Here is a 27,980-nt window from a genome sequence, read left to right as displayed (position 1 = left end):
AACTGTGAGCAGAATCTATTCCCAAAGTATTACTTTGGAAAGCAGGAATGAGTGTTTTGCTATGGGAATGGAAGGAGTTGCCTGTTTCTTCCTTCCCAGGAGTATCACAGATAATTTCTGCTCCCATCCTGCCTCAGTTCCTGCTTGGCTTTTGTTGGAAGCGTGGTTCCTTCTGGAAGAGCTGCATGCTGTGGCCACCAGCTCCTCACTCCGGATGGCACTGCAGTGCTGCCCCCTGGGCCTGCTCAGCTCTGCATTAGGATGAGTAACTTTCCCAGGAAACAGCCAGGAAGTAACACTCACCACCTGCCATGGACTGTGGGAGCCCTGTCACGTCCCTCCAAGGGAGACTTGTGACCCATGCCCCTCAGGAGCTGGTGTTGCTGGCAAACCCACCAAAGGCACTTCTCAGAGACCCCACAAAGTGAGATGGAAAACCAGCTCCTACTGCCTTGGAACACATGGAATGCAATCTAGCAGACCTGTAAGATGCACAGGGGAAGGAACAGATTTGTCAGAAACCTCTAGTCTTTTCCATGGAATTCACATTTGAGTCTTTTCCATGTTATTTTTCTCTCTCAGGACAGAATTTTCTCCATTTGACAGCGTGTATGATGTTGGGTTGGGTCACTCTGTGAGTTCAGGTGACCCTTCCTGGAGCTTAACAACTGTCCTCATCCACTATCACGAAACTGGAGCAAACAAGAGCCAGGGCAAGTGACCCCTCACAGGGGCTGTGACCCCTCAACCAGAGCAAACAACAGTGACCCTTTATGGGGGCTGTCACCCCTTATGAGGGCTATGCCTGGAGCTAAAAACAAACCCAACCAAACAACCAGAGGTTTGTGCGCCTGTCAAGACTCCTCTGAGGTCTCCAACCACAAATAAAGGTTTAAATTAATTAACAAATAAAATATTAGCTTAATTATTGAAGTAATAGATTCATAATTACATTATTTTGTTTTTGTGAACAAAGCAAGTAACTCCCTAATGGCCAGCACGTGTCTAATTAGCAGCAGCTCCTACAGGGCAGGGACAGGACAGCCCCGTATCCATGTGTGCTCACCTTGGCCTTGATCCCATCTGATTCCGACCAGCTGGATCCTACAAGTGACATTCCAGGCAAGCTGTGGAATGAAGCTGTGCTTCCCTGTGGAGGAAACACCTCCCAGGTAGACAGGGAGCACAGACACACATGTACTTGCTGGTGCACTCCCCTGTGCAGTTACCTGTACCACAAAGTGCTGCCCTGGGAATTAAGAGGAACCACTGGGCACACCTGCGCTTTCATCGCATTTTATTTAACAACATGTTATTTTTCAGCTATATTTAAGTGGAGAAGCTCCAATGTGTTCCAGATTTGCCCAGCACAGAGGGAACACAGGAAAACCAAAAATCCTTTCAGTGCCAGACTAAGAACTTGTACCAACTTTGTCAAGGCAATAAAACCAAGGATTCGTTCCTCTTCTCTAATGAGAGGTAGGGAGGCCCCAGTAGGAGGAAGCACTGGCAGATCTCCTTGCAGCACCTGCTTTAGATCCATCTCAAGAGAGATGAGGAGACTGCTGTAATCCACATGGTGGAGGATCCAGTCAGGCAAAGGCAAAGCCTCCCAAAGCCAGTCGGGGCTGGGATGGAAGGGGGAGGGTTCCAGATGAGGTTTTCACAGTCTCTGTATCATCCAAAGCTTTGGAAGGGGGTTAGGAATAGACAAGTGCTGTCACAGTATCAAAAAGTCAATGAAAAATGAGCCTCTAGTGAGGAGAGTGCTGTTGGCACAGGACAGACCGTTCCTGCCGGTCGCCGATCCAGCCGGCCCCGCGTACCCATGAACGGCTGCGGAGGTAGAGCGCTCACACGGTGACCTTCTCCATGACATTGTCCGGGACGTGCACCTCATCCCCTTGCACTGTCACCGTGGCTGACTGGCCACAGATGTGCTGGTGGTCCTTCCAGTCCTGCCAGGGGAGAGCAGAGGGAAAGGCTGTCAGAAGAACAGGTCCTTGGAGAGGAGCCCTCACTGTGTGAGAAACACTCTCTCTCCAATGATGGAGGGCAAAGGAGCCATGCACTGGATCAATGTAAGAAGTGGAACTGGAAAAAGCAGAACGCTGCCATCTCCACACAAACAACAATCAAGGATATCAGTGTCAGTCAGGTGGCAAATTTACTAAAACTGGATCAGAACCTTGAATTAAAGCTTCTCCTGAAATGCAGCTCTTGACACTGAGCACTCCTGAGGGACAGCACTGTGCCAGGATCCTAGCTCAGCTAGGACAGGAACAGATTCCTTCTGGAACTGACTGAATTCAGAACAGCTGACTCAGCCTGAACCTGGCCACCCAGCAGAGCTGTAACTGGATAGACTGAAACATCCTTCTCTCCAAGCAGAGGCCAAGGATTGCTGTAGGGAACTGGTCTGAAACATGACACATAGCAGCTTCCTCCACTGTACTTCACACCTGTTCCCACCTCCCAAGATCACAGCTGTAGAGTCTGTCCCACTGTATCACCTGCAACATCACAATTAATGGAAAGGAGAACTATGTCCTCAGTGCCATGGCAGGAGCAGCAGGGAAGGAAGCAGCTCACCAGGAAGCAGCAGGAAGGGGCTGTGTAAGTGCTCCCAGCTCCCCACAGTTGCCAGTGAGGTGTCCATGCTTAATTTCTAGTGTCACTTGGACTTTTTGGATCACCTTTGGGAAGGTGTGTGCAAACCTGAGGACCTTCTCTACCCTTTTAACCCTGCCCTGACTTGCAGACCAGTCCCATCACTACAGCCTTGCTGGTGATCCCCCTGGCAGAGTGGGTTTGGAGTGCTTGACCCACGCAAGGTTCTGCTTTGACTGCCTGGCTCTGCTGCCCTTTCCTCCCTTTGAGCTGACACCCATCAGGTGACAGCCCGAGCAGCCTGGCTGTCCCCAGGGTCACACAGCCTTCTGCAGGGAACTGAATCCCAAGTCACAAGCAGCTGATACCTTCCGCTGGCAGAACGTAGAGCAGTAGTTGACTTTGTGGCACCCCGTGCACTCGTTGGTGGCCTCTCGTCCGCAGTTGACGCAGGATTGCTGTGGGGAGGGATGGAGAGGGACATGTCACACACAGACAAACCAGGGGTGTCACCGAGGTGCAACAGAGCTGTTGTGACTGGCTGGAATGCCAGAGTGGTGAGAAAGCTCCCATTTCCCACTCAGCACACCAACCCACAACAAACAGGTCCAGTGGACTCTCGATACCCTCAGAGACCCACTCTCCTTGCTCTTTTAGAAGGCATCACTTTGGAAAATGAAATGCACCTCTGTTTTTCTTTCTGTTGGGCAGGAAGCCCTCCAAAACTGTGTGTGGATACTGACAGGTCATGGAAATCCACCCCACTGCCCCAGGGAAACCTCCCTCTGGATAGGTCAGGTGTCCATCAGTCAGGTAACCACAGGAGTGGTGTGTATCCCACTCAGACACGTCAGGCTGTGCACAGGCTGTTGACACACAAGCTGTGAGTTTATCCCAAATTTAAAGGTTTAAAGGCAGTTTTCATTGGGAGTTTTGTTGGGTTTATAATCCTGGGTATGTCTAAGAGAAGGTCTGAGGAAGGACAACAGACTAAGAATACGGATGGGACCCTTCAGGTATTTTCCTAGTTTTAGAGAGGAAAAAGGGATCTGCTCCTATGGGATATGTTCCTTGGTCCTTTCCCAGTCATGACTACATAAGGAGCGTACCAAGAGGGAAACAGGAATCAAATTAAGAAGGCTCTAACAGGAGCAAGGATTTAAATCCAGAAGCAAGGCAAGATAGGACACACAGGTGAAAAATCACACCTGCTTTTTAAGAGATGTTTTTGTGTCTATCGCTTTCATCTTATCTTGGTGACATCAATTAACATAACCTGTATATTTAGGTGGAAACATCATTGAACTGCCACCAAAATAGTACTTCACAAAGCATTCCACTTACAGCTCATTAAAGTCCTGATAAATCATTAGCACGTCAGCAGCAGTGACAGGAAGTGTTGCTGGGCTGTGAAAGTATCATGGATTCTTCAGTTCCTCCAGGCTCCTTCTCTCTTTGAGCACAACCACCCCAGAAATCACTGCTCTGATTAACACCCCCTCTCACACCTTTCCATGTACTTGCAGTGAACAGCTGGTGAGACTGAACTGTGTTTGTGCTCCTGATGTGCAGCTGGGGATTTGGGACACCAAAAATGGCTTAAAGCTGTGTCTGGGACTTGCAAAGCCTGCCTTGAGGGGGCACCTTGACTGGGGCTGTTTGTAACCTGTACAGTTACTGAAAAATGTGGAAAATACATGGAGCATGACTGTATCCAGAGATCTCAAAGAGAACAGAGCAACACAGCTGTAAGGGCTTCAATCATGGGTCCAGAACTAACTCCCATTCCAAAAGCCAGAGGAAACTGTGGAGTTAAGAAAACCAGCTCAAAGGACAGAAAGGAAGCAAGTTCTCTTCCTGCCACAGGTCTGTGACAGCCACCCACCAGAGCTGCAGCACCACCACTCAGAGGTGAGGGAGACTGATGAACCTGGCCAGGTCACAGTGAAGGAGCATAGAAAACAAATGCTTGGGAAAGGGGAGACACTGCTTGGAGTGCTGGCCCTACTAGGGAGGGCTCAGATCCCTTACCAGAAGGCCAGACACAGAGCACAGGATTCCATAGCAATGACAAAACCTCTGTGTCTTTAAATGGAATGAGACAAAGACCAAAAGGCTCTTCACAACAGGAGACATCCCCAGCCTACCTTGATGATGATTTCTGTCTTCCCATCCACATCCTCTGTTTGTTGGAATAACTGGCTCTGGTATTGCTGCAAGGAAAACACACCAGACATGTCATTTCCCAGCTGAAGCATGACATGAGGGGCTGGAAAGGGTGCTAGATGCTGACCTGTGTCTGCCCAGCCCACACTGCAGTGGTAAGAGGACAGGGTGGCCCCTCACTCCTCCCTTCTAGGAGAGGGACACTGTCACCTGATGTAGAGACAGGGCAAGGAGCCAGTGAGAAAACGGGCTGAGGTGACAAACTGCCAGTTCAGCACAGCATTTCCTCCAAGCCCAGCTCCCCACTCCGTCCAGCCACACACTTGTACTTAAAATGGGGGGTTTAACTGCAACTCCCCATACATGGGAACTGGGAAATTAGCACAGAAAACATGAGAAAAACGCCAGGGTAACAGGGCCAAGTGGCACATTCCAAATGCCAAATTTTGGGTGAGTGATCCTAATCCACTACGAAGCAAAGGAGTCTGGAGGAAAAGTACAGCCCAACAAAAAGGATTAGGGAAAAAAAAAAAACCCTAACAAAATTAATACACCTTAGACTTTAGGAGCAGCACTAACCATAATCATGACTCCTCCTTGTAACAGAAGAGTGAGAGGGCTGTAGAACAAGCTGTGACTCCATCACTCCTCTGGAGGTGATGTTCACAGCCTGCTTTGGCTGCCTGGCAGAATCACTTCACACCAGCTCAAGCCCAGCCAGGTGCTGCTGTACCTGTTGCAGCAGCAACATGCTCAGCAATGGGGGACAGGAGTCCCAAACCAATGACATCCAAACCCAATCTCAAATTAATTATGTGCTAACCCTGGCTTAAATGTATTTGGAACAGTTAAAAAGTCCAAAAAAAGCTGAACCCCTTCCTCCAGGCCAAACAGGTTCATCCAGGAGTTGACACACATAAAGAGATTAAAGGCTTAATTTACAAGTGTATGACCTGAGAGCACAGTATTTATTCTCCTGTGAAACCACAACCTTCAAAACCTCGATATTACCATGACAGAAATTAAGTTTAAAAACTCCAGGCAGAGTGAGGCAGAGGCAGGGAAACCTCTTGCTGTGGCCTGCCAGGGATGTGATTTGGTTTTGCCCTATTTGACAAGGCAATCCCAGCCATGCACAAACCATGGAGAAGGAAAAGGTGTGATAAGAGAGAGGAACAAGCCAGATACATTCAGATCTTCCACAGAAACAGCTCCACAAAACCCAGAACCTCCAATTCCCAAGAGTATCACTGCTAGTTTGGAGTACACAAGCCACTGTTTGCTGACCAGAGACATATTTCTTAACTGTCCCACCCTTTTTTAGATTAGTTTAATGCTCTCCAGCCCTGAACTGGTTTAATCTTCCTAAAAAAGCATTCATATGCCCCAGCTGTTTGCTGATTTAATTTTCCACCTTGCTTTCAAATGAGCAGGGCTCCAGAAGTATCCCTGCTTTACAGAGGCCTATTCCAATTAAAACATTTGTGGGATTTCAACACTGGTTCCCTTCAACTTCCACAGAAAATCCATTTAAGGCATTTCCAAAAATGTCTTTATCATCCCCCAGCATTTCTGGCACAAAATTTGGTGAGTATGTGCAATCTCCCCATTCTAAAGTTTATCTGATATAAACAGTGGATTAATGCACACTCAAAAAAATTACATTGCCCAAGCACACCAACGCATGTCAGTCCTGCCTTTAATCTCTTCATTTTGGGCCTGATCTGCAAATGTCAAGTATCTATTGCAAGAGACATCCAGCCTTTGCTACCCCACTCACCCTAAATTCCTAAATGTCTTTCCCTTACCGAAAAATGCAGTAAAGCCAACATGGAGGTATTAACCAAGGGATCAAATACTCAGCCACAACCTAATTACTATTGATACTCAAGAACTGTTTCTAAACAGCCACATGAAATTCCACCAGAGCAGTTGTATTTAACTAATCCCACACAAAATGCTGCAACTCAGGAAAACCTCATAAATGTCTCCATATTTCCATTTTTTGCTAATATCATGATGCATTTTGGAAGTTTATATAAATATGGAGCTGAAGGGCTCATGGTTTGCTTTCCTTTAGGGATGTCATTCCCCAGGACTTCTAAGTTTACAAATGTAACCTTACTCAAAGAATACACTTTGCAAACTGGCACATGAGCTCTCTGGGAAGGAAGTGTTATTTTCATCTGAGGCACAGCGAGGCCAAGGACTTACCCAGGGGCATCAAAATGACTTGTGGGAAAGATGAAAATTTGAAGGAGATCCTCAGCTATTTGCCCAACAAACCATGACCCTTGAACAAATTTACAGAAATTAAGAGAGCAACTGTATGCATGTCAGGACTGCCAAAATTATGTGCTAAAAACCTCCCTGCTGGTGAAGCCTTTAGTTCCAGCACTTGGAACAGCTCCTTCAGAAGGGATAAAGATGTTCCCAGCCCCTGACACAGGGCTGAACTCGTACGTAGGGAGGCAGAGTGCAAACCCCTCACTTCAGACTCACTTTGGAGCTGTGTGAGTCCCACAAGCACTGACACCACCCAGCACAGAGCACAGCTCCTGCTGTTTAAAGCTAAGGCAACCTAACTGCTGCTCCATGGGAGCAGGACAGCTCACTTGTGATATTTAATGACTCCACAGCTCATTAAATAATAAATACAATACCAAAACCCACTATAGTGAGTGATGTGTAACATATAACAAGGCACCTGTGTTTGTGCATCCAGTTGGGAACCAGCCTGTTTCTATCAGATCTCTACAATAGTGCTTTGTACTAAGTCACTCCTGCAGGAAGAGCAGTCTGCAGCTCTGTTATCATCTCATCTGTGGCCCAACCTCTCCCTGCAGCTCCAACACAAGGACACCACCAGGAAAGGCTCCCTCTGTTTGCTCATCCTTGGAAGTTCTGTCAGTGAAAGAAAGTCTTGATTAAGCACCAATTTCCTCTGTATTAAACTGGTCCAGAAAAAGTCCCCTACCTGAAGGGCAGGAAGACTCCTCTGTCTGCCTCTCATACACCTTAACTGCCCAAACTGGGACCACACACATACTCAGAGTGGGAAAGAGACTCCTGTTACAAACCACAAGGAAATTGGGAAAGGCCCTTTGACCAACACAAAAGCAGAGAGCCAATTATTTGACCTTTAGTGTAATTGCTTCCCTGTACCAAGGAACACAGAGTTTTGTCCAAATATGGAATTCACAAGCAGGAATTAATTCAAAGATAATTCTGTGTGACACTGCCTGGATGGTTCCAGCCGCCAGCATAGCTTAGAATTGTCTGGATGATAAAAATACCATGAGCATGTGGTTTCACCACAGTGCACAAGTGTGGAGGCCCCCATTACACACTGAGAATGGTGAGACACAAGTGGCGTAACTGGGGATGCAGCAGTTCCTGGGAAAGGGGTTTTCTCTGGAAACAATCTTGCGCTCATCTTTCCCATGTCAAGTCAGCTTTAATCCATACACAGGAGGGATTTTAACTTCGATTCCCAGAACAAGAAGTAACTAGAAGAACATCATCAAGAGTTGATTTTGGATCAGAAGGTGTGGAGAAGGGACTGAACAACCATTCCAGAAACCACTGTGAGGATAAACAGGGAAGATGTAAATAGACTGGAAAAAGAGCAGAGTGAAGTTCAACAAAAGATGTTTCTCTCTAAATTGTGCCAAAGCTTCCAATGTTTCAGTGTCCCACATTCTGTGCTGCTTTCCAGCAGTAGCCAGCCCAAACCTGGGCAGCAGCCCTGATACCTGTTCTGCAGGAGGGAGGCAGGGAAGGGTTAAGACTCTCAACATATCACACACTTGCACACCAAAGATGCAGCGTACAGGAGAGTTTAGCAGAGCCAGTGTGGCAAAGAGTATCAAAGAGGCTGCAAGGACTGTCCTAGGGGTCCTCAGCTACCAGCAAACTCTTCCCACACCTTTCTTCCAGACCTGTCACTGCACACTCATGCCTATGGATTCAGTGGAAACCTGGCATTAACACAACACTGACAGCACCAGCAGGAATGTGGTGTTTGGGAAGGGAGTTCAGCAGCTACTGATGGTGACACCAGTTGCAACACTGCCCCCATCTCTTTGTCCCCAGTCCACACCAGTAGCTGTGGATGTGTGGGAGAGGGAGAGCACATTAAGTATGGAGTCATACTTGAGTGCATGCATGAGCTGGTGGTCAAAAGGATCTGAGATCCCTACTGATCCCATCAGTTACAGAGAAGTAGAGCAGGGAGGACAGTCCTTGTGGATAATCCCTGTTCACAAGAGAGAGATGATGGGAACTAGTCAGGGGCTCCTGTGAGGCCAGGCAGCCTGCCAGTCCTACCACAGGACTCATGTGAGTCACCTTTGCTTGCACAGTTCTCAGCAAGATACTGTTAAAATTTACTGCTTATCTTCCCAAGAGGGATCAATCTGGTTTTTATTGATGCCTCAGCATATGTTACACATGAGGTGAAGGATTCCTGTAAGGGGCTGTACAAGTACTGGCAATCCTGTTTCTGCGAAAGCTTTGCCTGGCAGCCAATTGGGGCAGAAAAACCTCCATGACCAGGCAGTGAAAAAATACCTGGATGCCCATGAAGAATGCCCAGGAAGTCAGGCTGTGGAAGGAGCCTTAGCACATAAAAGCAGCTAACTGTGACAAAATGGTGAACCATTGAGTTTCTTGGAGGGATCAGGGTCTCGCTTGGAGGGTCACCTTGGCCCTTCTTCTCCCCCACCTCTCACCTTTTCCTCCCTAGAGTCCTGCTCCTCTGCCCCTACCTGCTTTGCCCTGCTTCACTGTTTCCGCGAACAGCTCATTGCTGCGATGACCTCGTGCTCCAGTCTCCCGACGGAGCGAGCTGCCTCCACCTCGATTCCCAGGCGCAGCTGCAGCCCCGGCCGCAACCACCGCCACCGTGTTTCTGCGCTGCCTGCCCACCGACCCACCACAGCACCAGCCCGCAGCGACCGCCTGTCCTCACTGCCTTCACCCAGACGAGCCCGCAGCCGCTCTCAAGAGCCAAGGAGCGCTGCTGCCGCCGTTTGAAGATTGCGCCCAAGCGCTCACAAAAGTGAGGAGGCTCCCGCAGCTCGCAACTCGCCTCGCACGCTCCGCCTGCTGAGCTGGCGCTGACAGAGCGCCGGTGTTCTCGTGGTAACGCTGCCTCTGTCTTCTGTTTCTTTCTCCGTGTCTCTTTTCTCCTCTCTGCTCTCTTTGCTAGCCCCCTTCAGTAGGTCACTTGTCCTTTATATTCAGATATAATACTGTCGCATTTGTGCTTTATTTTCGTCTGAGAAATCTATCAAAAAGAATCCTCCCTGACTCCCTCTTTTGCACTGGGACAGAACACTTCCCCACGAACTCTGGGGAGTTTATTCTGTTCCACATATCCCATTGAAAGGCTCTAACAGCCCAGCTCACCTGACAGCGGCCACTGCACTGCTGAACATTCACCAGCTTTCTCAGACCAGGACTCAGTGCCCACATCCCATAAATTTACGGACAGCTGATGGGAGAGCTCAGGATTGTGACACCAAACAGACTGTACAACCAGCCTGCTGGCCAGAGCTCTGGGAATGCCAGAGCACTTTATTCTTTTCCCCATGATACAAATAACTTGGGAAGATTTCTCTTGCTAACATGGCTTTCAAGGCTTGGTGAAACAATTTCCAGTATCACTGCTCCAGGAACTACTCCGCCCAGCACTCAGCCCCAGGGGTGCCCATGGCTGAGCCCCCTCAGCCCCTGTGGCACAGTTACCTCTTTCCTCTCCACATCAGCCTGGATCTTGGCCTGTGTGACAGCAGCCTCACGGAAGGAGGAGCTGGCTTGCTTGGCCTGCTCAACCAGAGTCTTCAGCTGCTGTGCTGTGCTGAGCAGGGAATTGACCATCTCCTCCAGGTACAGCCAGCTCCGTTGCTCCGTCACCTCCAGCCTGTTCACCACCGATGGTGACATGGCTTTGGTGGGCGTCGCGGGGGGCACCGCCAGTGCAGGCAGAGAGGTCAACACTGGACATAAGGAACAGAAGAGAACATACAGACAGTTAGGGTGCTTCATTTCCATAAAGACTGTGTGTGTGGGGAGGGTGTTGGGTTTACTCTGTGCTGTTTCATTTCTTTTTTAAAATATAGTTTGTGAAATTTTCACTCCAGGAAAGGTTTTGTTAAACAGATCATTCTTTCTGCAACATCAAGTTTAGGTCTGTGCAGAACAAGTCCATGGGCACTCTCAAACCCACAGGACAAGACTTGACCTGGATGACTCTGGGAAGAGCTTAACACCTCCCAGCACTGCTGTGAAGCACCACGATGCAGTGAAAGCAGCATTCCCAGGAGCTCCTCCACCACTGCCAACCACATTCTCTCAGCCATGGCTAGGTAAAGTTAGAGTAAGTCACTCAGTGCCCTGGTGCCTTATGGAAACATCCTGATGCTCCTACCCAGATGTCAATTCTCAGGTTGCAAACCATAAAACTCCGGTACTGATCCACATCACATTCTCTGTGCTTCCTGAAGTCTGTCCTTTACATAACCTTGGCCAGACACTAACCTTAACCCCAGACAGTCACTATTCCTTCCAAGTGAGTGTATTCCAAACACGGGCTGGGGCTGGGAAGCCCTGTAATGACCCAGCAGTTACTGTGTCACTGAACCAGCAACTTTTCACATTAGGTTTGCATGTAAGCTGGGAGATCAGGGTATGATGAAATTAAATCCAGACCCAGAAACTCCACCATACACAGTGTCAGCTCAGCTTAGGTAACATTCCAGGAAGAAATGTTATCTGGCTTTATTTTTCCAAAATGTAACTCTAGCAATAAATACTCACCATCTGCCAGAAAATTCAGTCCAAGAGATTCACATCTATCAACACTGACCTTGATATTCCTCACTGAATTCTTTACTAGCAAAAAGAAGGTACCACCAGCTTCAGGGCTGTGCAGACTTCTTACCTCAAAATACCCTTAATTAAATCAGTAATTTTAATGACTTTGCACACAAGTGGCGTGGAACTATTTGCACTTAGATATGAGTATGAGATAAACCGGTCTTTTTTATAAGTGTCTGTTTGCACAAGGGCCTTTCCCACTTTCCACTTCCAGCACAATATTTATCCCTGCACGACATTTGATAACATATCAAATAGGAATTACTTCCGATTCCTCATTTTGGCTCAAGTACATCAGGCAACAGAAAGTATTCACCAGTGAAAAAACACTCAATGTTTAATTAGTAACATCAAGATCTGATTAAGTCTTAAACACAAGAATATCAGACCCTGGAGACCAGGAATATCCTGTGCTGCTCCAAATAAATAAATAAATAAAGGTCATATAGAGGGGACTGAAAACTGACACCAAACCTGCCCAAAAGTACCCCCAGCATGCACCACTGGAGTCATAAAGCCATGTGAAGATGTCTAGAAAAGCTTCTATGACATGATTTTAACGGGGTTTGTTCTCCTCAGATCGAACACTAAATAAATGTTTAACCATAGTGCTCAAAGAGGACAAAAGTCTGGAAGAAAAAGCTTTAGAAAAGGCAGGGAATGCAAGATGACTCACAATGCAAAATCACAGCAGCTGCCTCTGGCATAATCAACGAATCAAAGTTCTCAATAAAGAGTGAAAAACTTCCCACAGAGGGGAAACCTGCTCGTCCAAATCTTAGTATCTGTAAAACTCATAAGCAAAACAGAGCAAAGTTTAATTTTCTGCCCTAATCTTTACCTTTGCTGAAAAAGATGGGAGGAAATTGAAGCACAGTGAGAGCAAACGTACCGATTTTGGGATGAGATGTTGGCAGTGCAGCCTCAGGGAAAGGTGAGATCTGGCAGTTGTCCTGGTAACTGGGATAGTGAGGCTCTGGATGAGACACCCGGCAAGGCTGCTGGACGTTGGTGTCCTGAACTGCAGGAGAACAAGGGTCTTGGGAATCACTAACACACCTGGCAGGCATTTCTTGTGCTGCATTCACCTGTTTTTTTACATTTTATACAAGTTCCTATATTCTCTGGTAGTTCCCAAGGGTTGGAAATGTGAAAGAGCAGCAGGATCTCACATAGTCAGCAAGCAAGGAATCCTGATCTTGGCTCCACCATGCTCTGCTTTCACCTTTAGAGCCACAGGTTCCTTGATTCCATCCCACACACTGAAATATCCATGATCATCACAGGGCTCCAAACTCTGGTTCTTGGAGCAGGATCATTCCCCCAGGAGAGCTCACAACCCAAACATGACACAGACTGAGAGAACTGAAATATAAGTCATGCATTTGTATTTTGTTTGATTTATCCTGGCATTTTTCACTCTGTCTCAACCCTTACCTAGTTTGGGAGTTTTTTGGTAGTATCTCAGGTTAAATGAGTAGTTAAAAAAAAAATTAGAGAGATGAATATAAATCCCAGGAACTCAGCAGAGGTGAACATGAACAGCTGCCACACCTGGGCAAAGCTCCTCCTTCGGTGCAACTGCTAAGATTTCAAACTGCTGGAATGATTTCACAGGAAGGACAGTGCCTTACGCAGTGTCCCCCTTGAGAAATAAATCCTTTGCACTGCATTCAAAATGTTCCTTCCTCTATTCCTCCTCCCCACAGCAGTCTAGGAGACACCTGAGCTCTTACCAGTGGCTCCAGTGAAAACATCCCCTTGTGCTGGGCTCTCTGAGATGATGGCCGTGGCCTCCACGGTGGATGTCCGGTCAAAGGTCAGCGCGCCGGAGGTTGTGATCTGTCCAGAGGGAGTCACGGTGACTGGAAACATTAAAGCACTTTCATAATTAACAATCAGCATGGAGGACATGCTTGTCCAGCTGTTGATACCCCTTGTGCTGCACCATCCAAGCTCAGGGGACTCACAGATTACCAGCCTAGGATAACCCAGTTTGGATCACACCTGTGACCAGTGCAGCTGGAAATGGGAATAAAAGCCCCAATGGGCTTCTGAAGGCTCTGCTGTCCTTCCAAGGCTCTGGGGGCACGAGGCCAAAATATTAATTTACAACCTAATCCCTCCCAAATCACCACCTTCTCAGTTATTTTATGAATCATAATTTAACACCTCCCATACAGATTCAGTGAGGCCACACGCCCCATCAATTTCTGGCTGCTTCGTGACAATTTTAGCAAGAGTGATTGTTGCTACTTAAATCAACATAACAACCTGTGGATTACAGCTAATTCCATGACAGCTGGACAATTTTAGCTGTTTATCTACACAAAATGATAGAATGTGCTCAGCCAATGCAAGGAAAAACGCACAGAATCCTTCTGGATAATTATACCTGAGTGGCTTCAGAATGTTTAAAACCCATTTTAAAGAGGATTACTTAACTGATACCATTAACTGGTCATGGGCTGATTCTGTGGCACACAATAATTAAATTTAAAAATACTGTAGCTACAAATTCCTGACTGGTAAAGTATATGGCCACTAAAACACTCTTCTGGTGCCAGCAGGAAAGAACGAGCAGCCTCACAGCACCTCACATAACAAACCAATACAGATTAAACCTATTTGGGGACTAAAGAAACCAAAGCCATAAAACAACTCTGCAGAATCATTGTGTGTTTCTCCTCCTACTGTTGCTGATGATCTAATCTTACTTTTTTGTTCTTTTTTTAGATTTCTGTTGCTTCCTCCTTGACTACTTTGTACTGTTACTGTGCAGATGATGCCAGTGTGCCAAGAGCAGGAGGACACAGGGATGTGACTGGGAACGTGTGAGCTGCATCAGCTCGCAAATTAATTCCTGCTCTCACACAGATGATTTGTCAATCAAACCAGTAACTAACAAAGCTGGATGTTGGAGAGGGATGTGCACATCAAAGCACCACCTTCTGCCTCCTTCATTAACAACTTTCAGGCTGCAGGTTCCATTCCAGCTGCTTCCAGACTTTTTTCTATGTATTGCAAGGAACAGCACAAATCTTACTCCAGCTTCTAAGTGACACAAAGAAGCTCAGGGGATGTAATAGGGAATTCTGGCAGAGCAGAGAAGGGCCAGCCTCCCCTAAAACCTGATTCTAACAGGAAATTTCTCAGTTGCTATTTGTGAAAAATCTACCTGAAATCCACTATGGATCCAGGCCATCATTCTCCCCCAACTGAGAGCTGGTACAGGGGGCAATATAATAATAGACTATAACCATAGAATCCTGAAATTCTTGGGCTTGGAAGTGACCTTAGGTCATCTCCTTCCATCCAAGCTGACCTTGAACACTTTCAGGGACAGAACATTCACTCTCAGCACAAAATATGAAACCTACTATTCACAGCACAAGGATGTCATGATGCTTAAACCTGAGTCTCCTGGAGCTCTAGAGCTGCATTTCTTCCTATTCAGTGTATGTCCAGATCCGGCAACAATGTGCTACTTTCTATAAAATTGGAAGTGACACTGAGCCAATAAAACCATCCAATGAAAATAATGTGATGAAAAAAATGACATTTTTCTCATCTGAACAGTTCCAAGGGGCCACTAACAGACATAAAACACCTAGCAGGGCAACTCTCCAAAGAAAGGAAGCAATTTTTACCAGAATAAAAGAACCTACATGTAGTTGCAGCAGTAGCTGGAAGCAGAGTGATGTTTTTAGAACAATTCTTCTTCACTGGAGTTGCAGGTATTTCATTTTCTTTTTTCCGCCTTTTATATGGCACAAAGAGTCGTATAGGGCCACTCTGGGTAGAAAAACACCAGAAAGAAAATGAAAAGAAAAAAGGAAAAGGCATTAGCTGAGGCATCTCTTTGGAGACTTTGGGTTTACTCTCATCTTTCCAGGAACAGCAGCACAGACCCCCATGGATGATGTGTGGTTTGCAACAATAGACCAAAGCATTCAAAGGTTGTCCAAACAAAATGAACTTTGAAAAAAAAAAAGGTAAACTCGGCTCCCTCCAGCTGAAGAGGCACAAATTCAACCTCTTCCTACTATTATTTAAGGAGTAGAACTGGGCACATAGCCAGCTGCTGGCCAAGGTGGTGGAAGAAAAGAGAAAAAGAGGGAGCAAAAGAGAGGAAGAAATTCCAGGCCAGACATCAAGCACATCAGTCAGTTCATAGCAGAAAAGAAAGGCAAAGCACCAGGTCAAGCTAAAGCCTTCTCCTTCTGCTTCAGGACTTAAAACTCATTTTTGAAACAAACTAACATAAAATCAAAACCCAAATCAACAAACCAAACCCCCTGAGCATTTTAAAATTAAAATATTGATCCAGCATAAGATTCTGATACTTCTTTACAAAAACATTTTTCCAACTCAAAACATTGTGAAATTCGAGTAAAAAATCATGAATAGCATTGACATCCCCAAAAGGTATTTTGCATAGATATATTAGTTAGAAAATAAGAAAAAAGAAAAAAGCAGTAAGTATGATCTACTTTTACTGAGGCTGTTCTGCAATAATGCCAGCAGTTCCTTATCTCCTTTCTTCATGGGGCAGGGACAAAGCACTTGTCCCTGAACACTCCTGTGTCAGGGCACTCAATTCCCAGGACACTCATGACCTGCCAAGGGCTGTGGCAGCTTGACCAGTTAATTTGTCCAACAAAACAATTAGTTCCTGAAGTAATGGATGTAAAGCCTCCCACTCACCAGTGTCATGTCGTCACAGCAAGCAGCACAAGTACATGAGGCAGCATGGGGATTTAAAATCCCATCCTGGAATCAGAAGTGACCAGTTCAGCATGAGAGTCACCAAAACCACCCACAGCACACCCTGATCCTGCTAAAAAAATGTAGATGGTTCTCAGAGTGATACCCATTCCTTCCTGGATCCTGTGCAGTAACAGAGAGGCCAGTTCCCCACACCAGAGCAATGGGGTGAGAGGGTCAGAGGAGAGAAAAGGAAAACTAAACCTTTTCCACACCCAAAGGCCAGGATATATGAATTTGAGACTTGATTTCTGCCCAAACAGAAATCAACTGTCAGTCTAGTGGCAGTGTCAAGTTCTCCAGGAGACTCAAATAAAGGACCCAAATAATGAATAGTGAAAGTGAAGAATATGTGGCAGGCAAAGACACTGAAGAAGATCAGGTTATTGAATTACAACATTGTGGGTGAGAGCTCAATTCCTGTGGCACAGCTCAAGGCTGAGTTTCACCCTGCAGAAACTCTTTCCAGTATAGGCAAGATTCCCAGTGTGCTATTTGAGACACGTCAAAAAGAACTCCCCAACATCACTGACTCTCAACCAAACCAAGCACTGCTCCTGGTGCCATCAGCACCTGGCTCCAGCTGCCCTTTCCCACAGAAGGGAGGAAGCAAACTTAACCTTACGTGGATAAGGCACTGCAGGGGCCGCCCGGCGTAGCGGATGCTCCTCTTCCAGTCCTTGCTGCTGGCTCGCCCCGCCATGGCCTCAAACTCCGTGGGGCTGTACCAGCTGTCCCCTTGCTTAATGCACCTGCCACGGCCTCCTGAAGTAAAGCACCAAAATACACTGTTAGGCCAGGTTAAGGATAATTTTGCCACTTCTCTAAAGAAGAAAATATGGAAATTGATGGACAAAATAGCAGTTAATCTGTAAGAACCACTAATATGTCTATTGGCTACTTCCCATTGCTCTGGGGTAACAACTTCCATTTATTATCATGGCTGTGACAATGACTGGCCGTGGTCAGAGCTCCAACTCTGGGTCTCAAAAGCCTACTAAAATTACTCCTCCACAAGAAAGAAAAGCCCTTATTGGAGAAACACCACAAATTTAAATCTTTCCTCGATTTGCACTTAAATTTCTCATCTTTTTTGAGTTGAAGAAAACGTTATGTCCATGAAGCGAGCACTGCACTGGGCAGCCAGGCTGGCTGACAATTTCTGCTGCTGTTTCCCCAGCTTCCCCACAGGGATAAAAAGACAAGAGAAGGAACTCAGGAGCCCCATGAAGAGACAAACTCTATTTGCATTCCAGCAGGGATTCTTCAGAGCTTTGCAAAAACACAAGTCTACTCATGAAACAAAAAATCATGAGAGGAGTTGGCCTGTTACTGAGGAGACTCACTGCATGGCAGCCTGGATATTTGCAGGTTTAAGAAAAAGTTAAAAAGCCTCTGAAGAAAAAGCAAAACAAAAGGGAACAATAAAATCAAAAGGCACTGGGCTGGCTTGGAAACTCTCTTGGTTTATTTTCTCTCATGATCAGCCCTTAAGAACAGCCTGACTCAAAGAAGAGTACAGAAGGAGCTGTGCCACCCCTCAGCAGTTACCTGAGCCCAGCCTGTTCTTGTACAGAATGCCACTGATATTCCGGCACCGCACCGGGAGCTCGTTCTCGTACACAGACGGGTCCCAGTTGTACTTGGTTCCACTTTTCCCCTGGACAGCTGTCAAAGGGGTAGGAGGAGACTGTGGTCCTTGGAGAAAAGAGAGAAGAAAGGTGTTAGCAACCAAAAGGCAGACATCCCATGTGTTCCATCCCATGCTTGACTGGGTGATATGCCAAGGGGTTGACTGGAGCAGCTGGAACCACCCCCCAGAGTGGAGCAGCACAAAAAACTCAGCCAGAATGAACTGAGAAGGGCTGATAATTAAGCAAAGAGGACCTGAGGAAACAGGCTCTAACAGGGAATAAACACTGAGATTGTGACCTGACCTTACACCACCTGTAAGCCATGGTGTAAGGAGCTGGCTAGAGATTCCCCTTCCCAGAGCCCATCCTGTGTGGAATTTTAGAACACTGAAGGTTTGCTGTGCCATCTCGTGGGCAGCCAGGAAACTGCCAGGCAGCCCTGAACAAAACCTCAGCGACACAGACACTAAAAGATCAGTCTGAATGGACATGAAAACGTGTTCCAGGACCCTTGGAAAGAACACATGCAGAACTGGGAGACTCGGATTTTTATTAACCATGTTAAAATGATCTGTGTGCCCTTGGGAGTGGGATGGGTGTAGAAAGCCCAGTAACAGGGCAAGATTTTGCAAGCAGCTTCTTTGCCAGGTTAGGGCAAAGAATGAGGAAATTAAACACAATTCTGACAGGGGGAAAAAATAAGCAGCACATTCTTTCATTCCCAAGAAATACACAAAATACTGCATGAGGACTTGATATCTTAAAGGTCTTTTCCAACCTGAACAATTTATGGTTTTAAGAGAGGGTAAACCATCCTTATAAAATTATGCACATATTCTTAGACTGCAGCAGGACAAGTAGAGTGCAGAAGCAGCCATCCCTCTGGGAGAGTGACCCACCACAAGCAGACTGTCTAATACCTGGTGTGAGGGGTGCCGAAGGCCCCTTGATCCCGGTGGTTTCAACGATGCTGCCATCCGTGTGCACCACTATCAGAGTGGCTTTTTCAGGGTTCAAGCTGTCCCCAATTTGAAGGGCTGTTCTGCCAGACTACAGAAGAAATAAAGAGTTTCAATTGATTCAAATACTTCAACACAAATAGATTTCAGTAACTCACAGGTACCCCAAAACTCCAATCACTAAGGCGGTTATTAGGTTAATTTTTGAGTTTTCTGACAAGCAAATTCAAAGTTTTCATGTTCCAGGCCACCAGTTCTGTTACAGGACGAGTATGTGGGGGTGGAAAGGTAAAAAAGTTAGGAATAAAACCCCCAGCTAATGAGTTTGTGGCTTAATGCCTAGATATTGCAATGAAAATAAGTCTTTGACCTTACTACAGCTCTTCATTTACACTGAGAAACGTTTTCAAATGCCCTCAAATGAAAGGACAGACTTACCAACACATGTCCTGAAATTGAAGCTGCATTGGCCACAGATGTGGTGAAAACATTGTCTGCAGAGGCCCCCACGTTGGCTACTGTCACTGTGGTGACTTCTGGAATGTAAAACAGGGTTAATTTAATGTGCTGCTACATGCAGAGAGCCTGATGAATAGATTAGAAATTAATTTTATTTTTTATGGCATCTGTAAGTTGTTATAAACACAATCACTCTTATTTCTATTGATCTTTAGGTTCAACAGGCTTTAACCTCATTTAAGCCAGGGCAGTCACTACCAGTATGTGATGAACTAAGGGAAAAACAAGTATTGCACCTGTACTAGGGATAGTCCGAGCTGTGGTGCTTTTATTTACATAGGGTTGACTGGCAAACATCAGGATAAACTGAACAACAGTCTGCCTCTGTCATGTATTAATTCCCATGGTGCCATGGCCTGTGCACTCGGTCCAGTTAAGAACTGCCCGAATGTACAGCCCGGCGTTTCTGCAGCGTGCAGAGCCCGGCTCAAACCTCTGGCTTTGCACGTGGGGTGAGGGTGACAGGACAAGTGGCACTCGGGCGGGCGATGTGCCCCGGACCCTGCGGCACCGCAGCCCGGCCCTGCTGGGTGACCCGAGCCGCTGGGTTACAGCACACGGGGCCGCGCTCGGGCACCCAGGCGGCTCCGCTCCGCACTGAGCGTGAGGGGGCGGAGTGTGGGACTCGGTGAGGGGTGGGAGCGCTGCTGAGGGGCTCGCCGCGCCAGCCCGAGCCCCGGCTGGGGGAGCCCCGGGCGGGCTGAGGGAGCGCTGCCCGCCCTGACCTGCGAAGGCAGCGGCGGCGGCGGCCTCGTCGGCGCTTGGCATTGGAGGGGCTCCCATCTCGATGTGCCCGGCGTCTGTCGCCATCACCGTTACTGCCTCCTCCTCCTCCTCGGGCTCCGCCTCCCCCTCCGCTGCCTGCGGCGGCTGCTGCTGCTGCCCGGATCCCGCGGGCAAGGCGAGCTGTCTGGCGGCCGGGTCGCCGTCGCTGTGCTCCATGCGCGGGGCCGGGGGTGGCCGAGCCCGCCCCGCCGCCCCCCCGGGCGCGCCAGAGGGGGGTCCTGCGGGCGGGGGGGCCGGCGAGCCGAGCGGCGCCGAGCCTGCCCGAGCACCGACGAGCGTGTTCGGGGCCTTCCGACCGATTTCCGATGAGGCCCGAAGCGGCCCGAGCCGCTCGGGCCCCGCGCGAAGGCGGCCGGCGCGCGCGCTCCCTGGCGGCTGGCCAATGGGGCGCGGCCGAGTCCGCGCGGCGCGGCCCGAAGCGGTACCTGACGGATCGGGTGAGACCCGAGCCCGCCCGAACGCGGCCGAGTCCCCGAGCAGTGCGGCCCGGCGAGGCGAATAGTCCCGAGCTCGTTCGAGCCGTTTCCGATCTCTGCCGAAGGCGGTAGCGAGGAGCTACGATGTGTGCCGAGTCCTCTCCGATTGCACCCGAGCTCCGCTCGCCGGCCCGAACGGAGACACCCGAACGGGCAGCGCCCGAATCCGCCCGAAAGCGACCGAACCGGGCCGAAGGCTCCGATCGCGCCCGAAGGCGGGTGGGCGGGGCGCGAGCCGCGCGCGGGCTGCCGGGACGGCGGAGGAGCGGCGGGTGGGGCGGGGCGTCAAAATGGCGGTGCCGAGCCGAGGTGAGCGGTGTTGCGGTAGCAACACGACAGCAACACGACAGCAACACGACAGCCCCTTCCGGGGCACCGGGGGGCCTGTCGCCCACCGTGCTAGAGGTGACTTCTCGCGGGGGGATACGACTAAGGCGAGGCGGGGCTGAGGTCGAGCCGAGCCCCGTTGGCATATCGCGACAATCCCGACACGCTGAGACAAATCCGGGCGGCGCCGTGAGCAGGGGTTGGCGCATGTGCGGGCTGAGGAGCACTTTGACCCCGGGAAAGACGCTTTCCTGAGGCCGAGAGACACCCCATGAAATTCCAGATATTGCCTTCAATTTAGTAACTGCTGGGATTCAGAGGAGAAAAAAATTAATCCTTCGTGCGGTCAAAATTATTAATTTCCAAGTCTTTCACAGAGATCAAAGTTTTCTCCCAAAACTGTTACATTAGATAAAGGTGGCTTAGAAAATTTTTGCCGAATTTGTAAAAAAAAAAAAAAAATCCTAATTCCAAATCTGTGCAGTGAGGTGACGCTAACCACTGCCTTTAATGCAGGTTTATGTTAAAAATGAAACCATTTTGTTAGAAATGGGCCATGTTCCACCTCAAATCAGTGTCCCTCACTCTAAAATCAGCACCAGCCTGGATAGATAAGCACTGAAATGATACATTCGGGTGGTTTAATAATCCCTCTTGACTCAGAGTCGCTGTGCTGTGGAGCTCCAGGGTTTGTCCTGTGAAATGTCCGGATCGCTCTGAGGGAGGCAGCACATCCTCAGGAACAGCGGCTGCCAGCCAACCTGCGACAGCTGCAGGGAGCTCACTGCCCTCTCTGGGAAAGGATTAAGGAAAGAAGAGCTCAAATATAAAGCTGGGGAACAGCCTTGAGGGAACTCCGTGACTGACTATCACATAATTCAGCATCAGTGGTGTGGCTGCAGTTTTGGATAGTGAATGAACATGGAATCATGGAATTGTTTGGGTTGGAAGAGACCTTGAAGCTCATTCAGTCCCACCCCTGTCATGGCCAGGGACACCTTCCACTATCCCAGCTTGCTCCAAGCCCTGTTCAGCCTGGCCTTGGACACTTCCAGGGGTGGGGCAGCCTCAGCTTTCCAGGGAAAGCTGTGCCAGGCCGTCACCACACTCACAGAGAAGAATTTCTTCCCAATATCAAAGCCATTTCCCCTTGTCCTGTCACTCCCAAGTGACAGGATGAGTGTTGGGAGCCCCCAGTCCCTGTACAGAGAGCTGAGAGGAGAGGATCAGGTCCAGGAGACATTTCAGATCATGGACACATGAATCACATAAATCATGTGCCTGTTCCCACTGGGTTTCCAAACTGGACACCTTAATTAGCTGCCTGAAGTTAGGGGGAATTAGTTTGGGCCAAAGTGCCTAAAACTGTGAGGTGAAGAGAACATTGACCTCAGGAATTCAGGAATGAGGATGGTGGCGTGACAATGACGAGCTGTCCCTGAGGCTTTTCACAATTTTTACTCTCCCTGGAACAGAAATCCTGACTCTGAAATTCCTCATGTGTCTGAGAGAGGCCAAGAATATTAATGAGAAACTCAAGAGGTGCTTTAATAGGTCAGTACTATAACGTTGCACAGAATTTTATGTGATTTTTGCAGAAAATAATAAGGAAAAAAGTGAAATGTGTTGGTTGGACCATTGGAAATCCTTGGTTTGGTTTCCATGGGCCATCAGAACACACTGAGGTTGGATGTGGAATGACTGTGAAGGGAACTGGTTTGGAGGGATGGTTCTTAGAGGAACCCGGGAGCCCTGTGTTCTCCACAAACTTTCTCACAATTTACAAGCAAATGGATCCTGTGTTCACCTCCTTCCTGCATAGTTAGAGGGGATGAAGTGTCATCTGCTAGGAAAGGACAGGATGAACAAGTTCTGGGTGATGCCTGTGCACTCCTTCAGGCTTTGAAAGAGTCTAAAGTTCCTCACTGAAAGTGGCTTTTCCCAGTAGGGATTTTCCCCAAATTATTTGAAGGTTTATCTAGTTAAAAAGGTTATTTTTGGAACCTGAAGTCCACTATCTGGAAAACAATAAATATTCCTGGGAGATGAAAAAAGAGATTCTGCCCAGAATTTAGGTACCATTGTTAGAATGTTTTTGGATTTAGACTTATTTGTTTTTCTCTTTATTTTCTCCTTCTCCATGGCAAGGAAGAACATCAGAGATTGTATCCTTTCTGTACCACTGCTCCCTCCATGTGATAATCCTGGAGAAGACTGCCTCAAGTGGATTCTTGTCTTCTGCCTGGTAATTCTGCACGGTGCTGGGTGTGTGCTCCTGAATTTTCCATCAGTGTTATCCACAGGAAGCACAACTGGGAACACATTGCTTCCAAGGGAAGATGTTTTGTGCAAGTTCAGCTAAGATTTACCCCTGATGGGCTCCTGTTCCTGCAGAAACCCCTTTAGCCCCTCTGCAGTCATGACTTAACCCATTTTCTTAGGAAAGGAGGTTAAAAATTGGATTTATGAACTGTTGGACACACCTCCTCCATCACAGCTCACAGACAGCTGACACAGCTGACAAGGGATAGTAAAAGCAGCTCTCAGTAGTAACTTCCTCCTCTCTTATGGTAAGTCACCCCACCTCTACTCCTGCCAAGATCCAAGTAACCTCTGAGGAGGAGACACCCTTGGCTCTGGAGATTTCCATGCTTAGAACCTATCTAGTAATTTTTTGCTCCACCTTCCTTCAACTGGAAAAACCCCAAAACCTGGTTCTGTGTTAATAAAATGAGCTGCTCTGGGAACTGGAATCCATCCACGGTGCGTGGGTGGGTTTAGAAACGGGATGGGCAGTTCCTGTAAAAGATGCCTGGGATGAATTCCCTGCTTGGAGATACTCCTAGGATTTGAAAAGAGCTGGAGGAGAGAGGGGAGTGAATTAAGGCTGTTTCTTAGGAATTTGCATCTGAAGGCTGAGCTCAGACAGGTATGGAGTACAGCATTTCCATGCTGTGGGTAGGAACAAGGCCTGGCTGCTGCACAGAGCCACTTTTCTCCAAACACAGGTTTGATGGAGTTTGCCAACTCTCTGTCAACTTCCTTAAGGCTGACTGACAAGTGTGGAAGTAGTCTGGGGCAATGTACACACGCATCCCCCCACTTCCTCAGGCTAATGGATGCCCCACTACAGACCAAATAAAATTCCTTAAAAAAGGAACTAAAGCCAAGCCTGAAACAGCAAGCTTTTATTCCAGCCCGTGGTGTTCACAGCCCCTGGTTCCTTCCTGAGCCCTCCCCACAGGCCATACATAGCTGGACCATTCAGTATGAAGAGGGAGTGCAGTGTATTTTGGGGTTATTGGGAAATGGTGATTTTATGGAATAGATCCCACCTCATTGCTATGAGAAATCCTTAACAACAGTTCTCAGCTGTCATCGCTTCCCTTACACATCCTGCTTTATGTAAATGGGATTTATTACATCTTCTACTTCTTGGCAACTCTTGTAATGATTATTTACAAAAGTAAGTTGCAGGTATTGTTCCCAGAGCAGGCTGTGCTGATGCACAGCTGGGTTTTATCTTGCTGTGTTTTCCTGCTTTATTTACTCTGGTTTATTTTCCAGGTCAAGTTTTCAGTTATCCAGATGATCTCTTGGCTCCTGATCTTGCTGTGCTTTTTCTTATGGCCATTCTGGAAGTGCCTCGATTGTACTTGGGTAGGTCATGTTATCAGTGCAACTGGAATGTAATCTGTAAACATGAATCATTTGGAAGTGGAGTCTGTCAGATATTTGGAGACCCCTACACCTTTCCTTTCACTCCTGGGGACACCTGCAAGCACCAACACCTTCCTTTCACTAAGACAGAAGGGGTGGGAAGGGCTTCCTGGCCTGGTCCAGAGCTTGCTAAAACTTCAAGTCCAGCTTTTAAAAAACCCAAATCACTATTAAAATCTGCTCAATATTCCCAAGATATTTATGCAGGGTGGGGGCCTTGAATCAATCTGAGCGGCTTTAGGGTTGGATTTATTCCACTGCCTTAAAGCTCTCTGTGCTTTTGCTTGGAGCCTGATCCATGAATAAAGAAGTGGGTTTCAATTCTAATGTAGTTAAACACCAAAATCTACTGAGCTAGGCTTGGAAAACAAACTGCAAGGAAGAGAGAAGGACAGCTTCTCCACAACAGTCACCTGTAACAGGAATAGATTAGCAGGGAATAAGACTTGAAAATGAGGATTGAACTCCAGGAGTGTTGAGTGCAGGGCTGGGGGGATCAGGGAGAGTTTGGTGGTTGGAGCTGAGTGCTCAGCAGGATGCAGCTTCAGAAGTGATTCTCTGTGGTAAGAAGAGGTGCCCTGGCTGTGACTGTCAACTGATGAACTTATGTAGATTAACTTTGGTTAATTTTCCTGTTTTGAAATGGATTGTCCACTGGTGTTGGGCTTGTTGTTTGCTGGCAGAGCCTTGATTCAGGCTGGTATTTCAATGTATTTTGAGCTTTTTTAGGGCTCAGTAAGAGCAAAGTCAGAACGAGGGCCTTTTTGAGGAGGAATATTCTCGAGTTACAGCTTGAGCTGTTGTCAGAACAAATGGAACGTTTGGTTTCTGTTTCCTTTCAGGTTTCAAGGGTAACCTGACAGAAGCAGAGGCGCCACTGGGGCTGAGCCTGGGGCTCACGGTGGGCAGCGTGGTGCTGTGTGTGTACCTGCTGCTGTGGCAGACCTACGTGCTGTGGGCTGATGTGCTCCTGAACGCCGTGCTGCTCTCGGCCTACGGGCTCGAGTCGGGGCTCAAGGTCACGGCCATCGCTGCCTTCGTCAGCTGAGCCCCTTCCCACACGCCTGCCACGCATTCCTCCTCTCAAAGAGTGGGACTTCATTTCCACTATTGAATTCCTCTGTATGTAAAAACCCTGGAAAGCTTCTCTCTGTTTAAATTTTGGGGACATAGATGTCCTGCCCAGAAGCTGTGTGATGCTAGCCACCACTGGCTTATTTATGGGTAAAGGCAAGGGATGAATTGCTGAACACTCTGGGGTTCAGGGGTCAGTACTAAATATCCATTCCCAGCACAGGATAGGAGCCAGTGCTGCTGGCATGGTGAGAGTTTGATGGCACAGCAGCAACATGCAGCCCAAGTGACACAGAAATGAATCAGGCCAGGGCTCACTTGCGCCTTGCCACACACACGTCCGTGTTCGAGGGCACGGCTGCTCTGCTGCTCTCATTTGTGCTTCCAGACCTCGGTGGTAATTTCCCTGACTTTAGTAGGGCAGAACCTGATGTATTCCAGTGGGGGAGTGGAACTGGGTTTTGTGCATACCTGGAGAGCCACAAGGTTTGGCAGCCAGTTCTTACACACTACGTGAGGGGATGTTTGGTTAAACAGGATGGCTTTAAAATGAACAAAACCATTCACCATTCATTCTCCCTTCTGTCCTGTTTAGAAGTCCAACAGAATGTTGGCAGTTTTATTTCTATTTGGTGTTAAATTTGCTTATTTCTACTGTTTTGCAAAAATTACTATTTGTAAAAATTCAAGCCTGTCTTTTAACTAACTGGTACAAATGCAGTTTTTTACTGTCTCAGAAATACGTGTTAATGGAAAGCTTTGGGAGTTTCTGGGTTTTTGAAGAAGCCTATTTTCTATTCAGAATTTCCTATTTTTGTATTATTTATTCATTCAAATAAATAATGGTTTAGATCTAAAGAGTGTTTGAAATGCAGAGCATCTTGTTCAGATCTTGGGCTCCAGCTAAGTGACCCAAAGGAAGACTGGCAAGCCTGGATGTGTGTGAAAGCCTCTTCTGATCCTGATCCTGCTGCTGTGTGCAGCCCCTTCCCTGCCCTGAGAAGGTTAGAGCTAATTTGCGTTCACCAGGGGCTGAAAATTGTGGGGTACAGGCCTGTGGCACCTCAGCCACACTGCTCTTTGCTTTCTGGTGGAGGTAGAAAGGGACAAAAGACACAGAAGTTCTGTGGAAGGGCCGAGTTGCATCCCTCAGTCAGTGGTTGGACTTGATCATCATATAGGGCTTTTCCAGCCTTAAGGATTCCAGTACCTAAAGGGGGCTTACAAGAAGGCTGGAATGGGACCTTTCACAGGGACATGTGGTGACAGGGACAGGGGGAGTGGTGTCAAGCCAAAAGAGGATTAATTTGGGTGAGATATTAACATGAAATTTGTGACTCAGAGAGTGCTGAGGCCCTGGCACAGGTTGCTCAGAGAAGCTGTGGCTGCCCCTGGATCCCTGGAAGCATCCAAGACCAGGTTGTAGTGGAAAGTATCCCTGCCCTTGGCAGGGGGATGGAAGGAGATGAGATTTGAAGTCCCTTCCAACCCCAACCTTTCTACTCCCAGGCCAGGTAACAGCAACTTCTGTCCACATTACACCACCTCACAATCACAATCAGAGTACAATCAGGGCACAAATCTCCTTGGACAGATCCTGCTAAGCCAGGGCACAGCTGGCCCTTTGCTGCTCCCACAGAAACATCACAGCAGCAGAACTGGGGCTAAGGAGCACCCAGGAAACTGAACAAGCAAATTCTGCGCTTAATTTGCCTGAATAAAGCCCCCACCTATTTGTCCTTCCAGATTTGCTTGGCATGATGGAATGTGCCATCACATGCTTGTTCCAAGGAGTGACCAACATACCAAGCTGTGCCCCATAAATGATCAAAGCACACAAGCAAAACTCTTTCTGGATGGGCACAAAAAAAAGCACAAATTTTTCCCAGTGTTTGTACCTGCCTTACACAATGGTCTGCCCGTGGAACAACTGCCAGGTTCTAAAGGGAATATTGCAAAGTGGAATTTTTACCTGAATGCAGGTGATAGAGCAAACAGGGTCACACAGGTCAATGTTGAGTCACAACCCCTGTGCTTCACCTTCTTGGGGTGATTGCCAC

At 47.8% G+C, this 27,980-nt stretch overlaps 2 protein-coding genes across 3 annotated transcripts; one reads left to right on the top strand and one right to left on the bottom strand.

The window, feature by feature from the left end:
* Nucleotides 1-1,280: 1,280 nt before the first annotated feature.
* On the bottom strand, nt 1,281-20,870 carry DEAF1 (DEAF1 transcription factor). Of its 2 annotated transcripts, none has more exons than XM_033063142.2 (13): nt 20,749-20,870; nt 19,457-19,554; nt 18,980-19,109; nt 17,977-18,123; nt 17,051-17,190; nt 16,366-16,431; nt 15,327-15,453; nt 13,395-13,523; nt 12,551-12,679; nt 10,528-10,778; nt 4,758-4,823; nt 2,979-3,068; nt 1,281-1,958 (listed from the first exon to the last, which is right to left on the bottom strand). In XM_033063142.2, the coding sequence occupies exons 5-13, from the start codon at nt 17,126-17,128 to the stop codon at nt 1,854-1,856; spliced, it is 1,041 nt and encodes a 346-aa protein (XP_032919033.1). In that variant the 5' UTR covers nt 17,129-17,190; nt 17,977-18,123; nt 18,980-19,109; nt 19,457-19,554; nt 20,749-20,870; the 3' UTR covers nt 1,281-1,853. The 2 variants fall into 2 exon arrangements, with proteins under 2 accessions (XP_032919033.1, XP_032919032.1); XM_033063141.1 differs by lacking the exon at nt 20,749-20,870 and adding an exon at nt 20,263-20,479.
* On the top strand, nt 20,706-26,778 carry TMEM80 (transmembrane protein 80). Its single transcript, XM_033063140.2, is given in 7 exon segments — nt 20,706-21,030; nt 21,033-21,079; nt 21,081-21,108; nt 23,275-23,291; nt 24,499-24,592; nt 24,694-24,786; nt 25,689-26,778. Coding segments are annotated over 7 exon segments (810 nt in total). The 3' UTR covers nt 25,895-26,778.
* The last annotated feature ends 1,202 nt before the right edge of the window (nt 26,779-27,980 follow it).

The sequence above is a fragment of the Catharus ustulatus genome, chromosome 6 (assembly GCF_009819885.2).
Source record: "Catharus ustulatus isolate bCatUst1 chromosome 6, bCatUst1.pri.v2, whole genome shotgun sequence".
NCBI classification, from domain to species: domain Eukaryota; kingdom Metazoa; phylum Chordata; class Aves; order Passeriformes; family Turdidae; genus Catharus; species Catharus ustulatus.
Note: the sequence above shows the minus strand (reverse complement) of the source record. Positions and strands in the feature narration are given on the sequence as shown.

Bases quoted from the DNA above. Each gene is read 5' to 3' on its own strand.
- DEAF1 (XM_033063141.1), bottom strand. From the start codon at position 20,479: ATGGAGCACAGCGACGGCGACCCGGCCGCCAGACAGCTCGCCTTGCCC. The intron at 19,555-20,262 runs GTCAGGGCGGGC...TTTACATTCCAG, and splicing joins CGCCGCCGCTGCCTTCGCAG to AAGTCACCACAGTGACAGTA. The intron at 1,959-2,978 runs GTATCAGCTGCT...CTCCCCTGGCAG, and splicing joins CTACGTTCTGCCAGCGGAAG to GACTGGAAGGACCACCAGCA.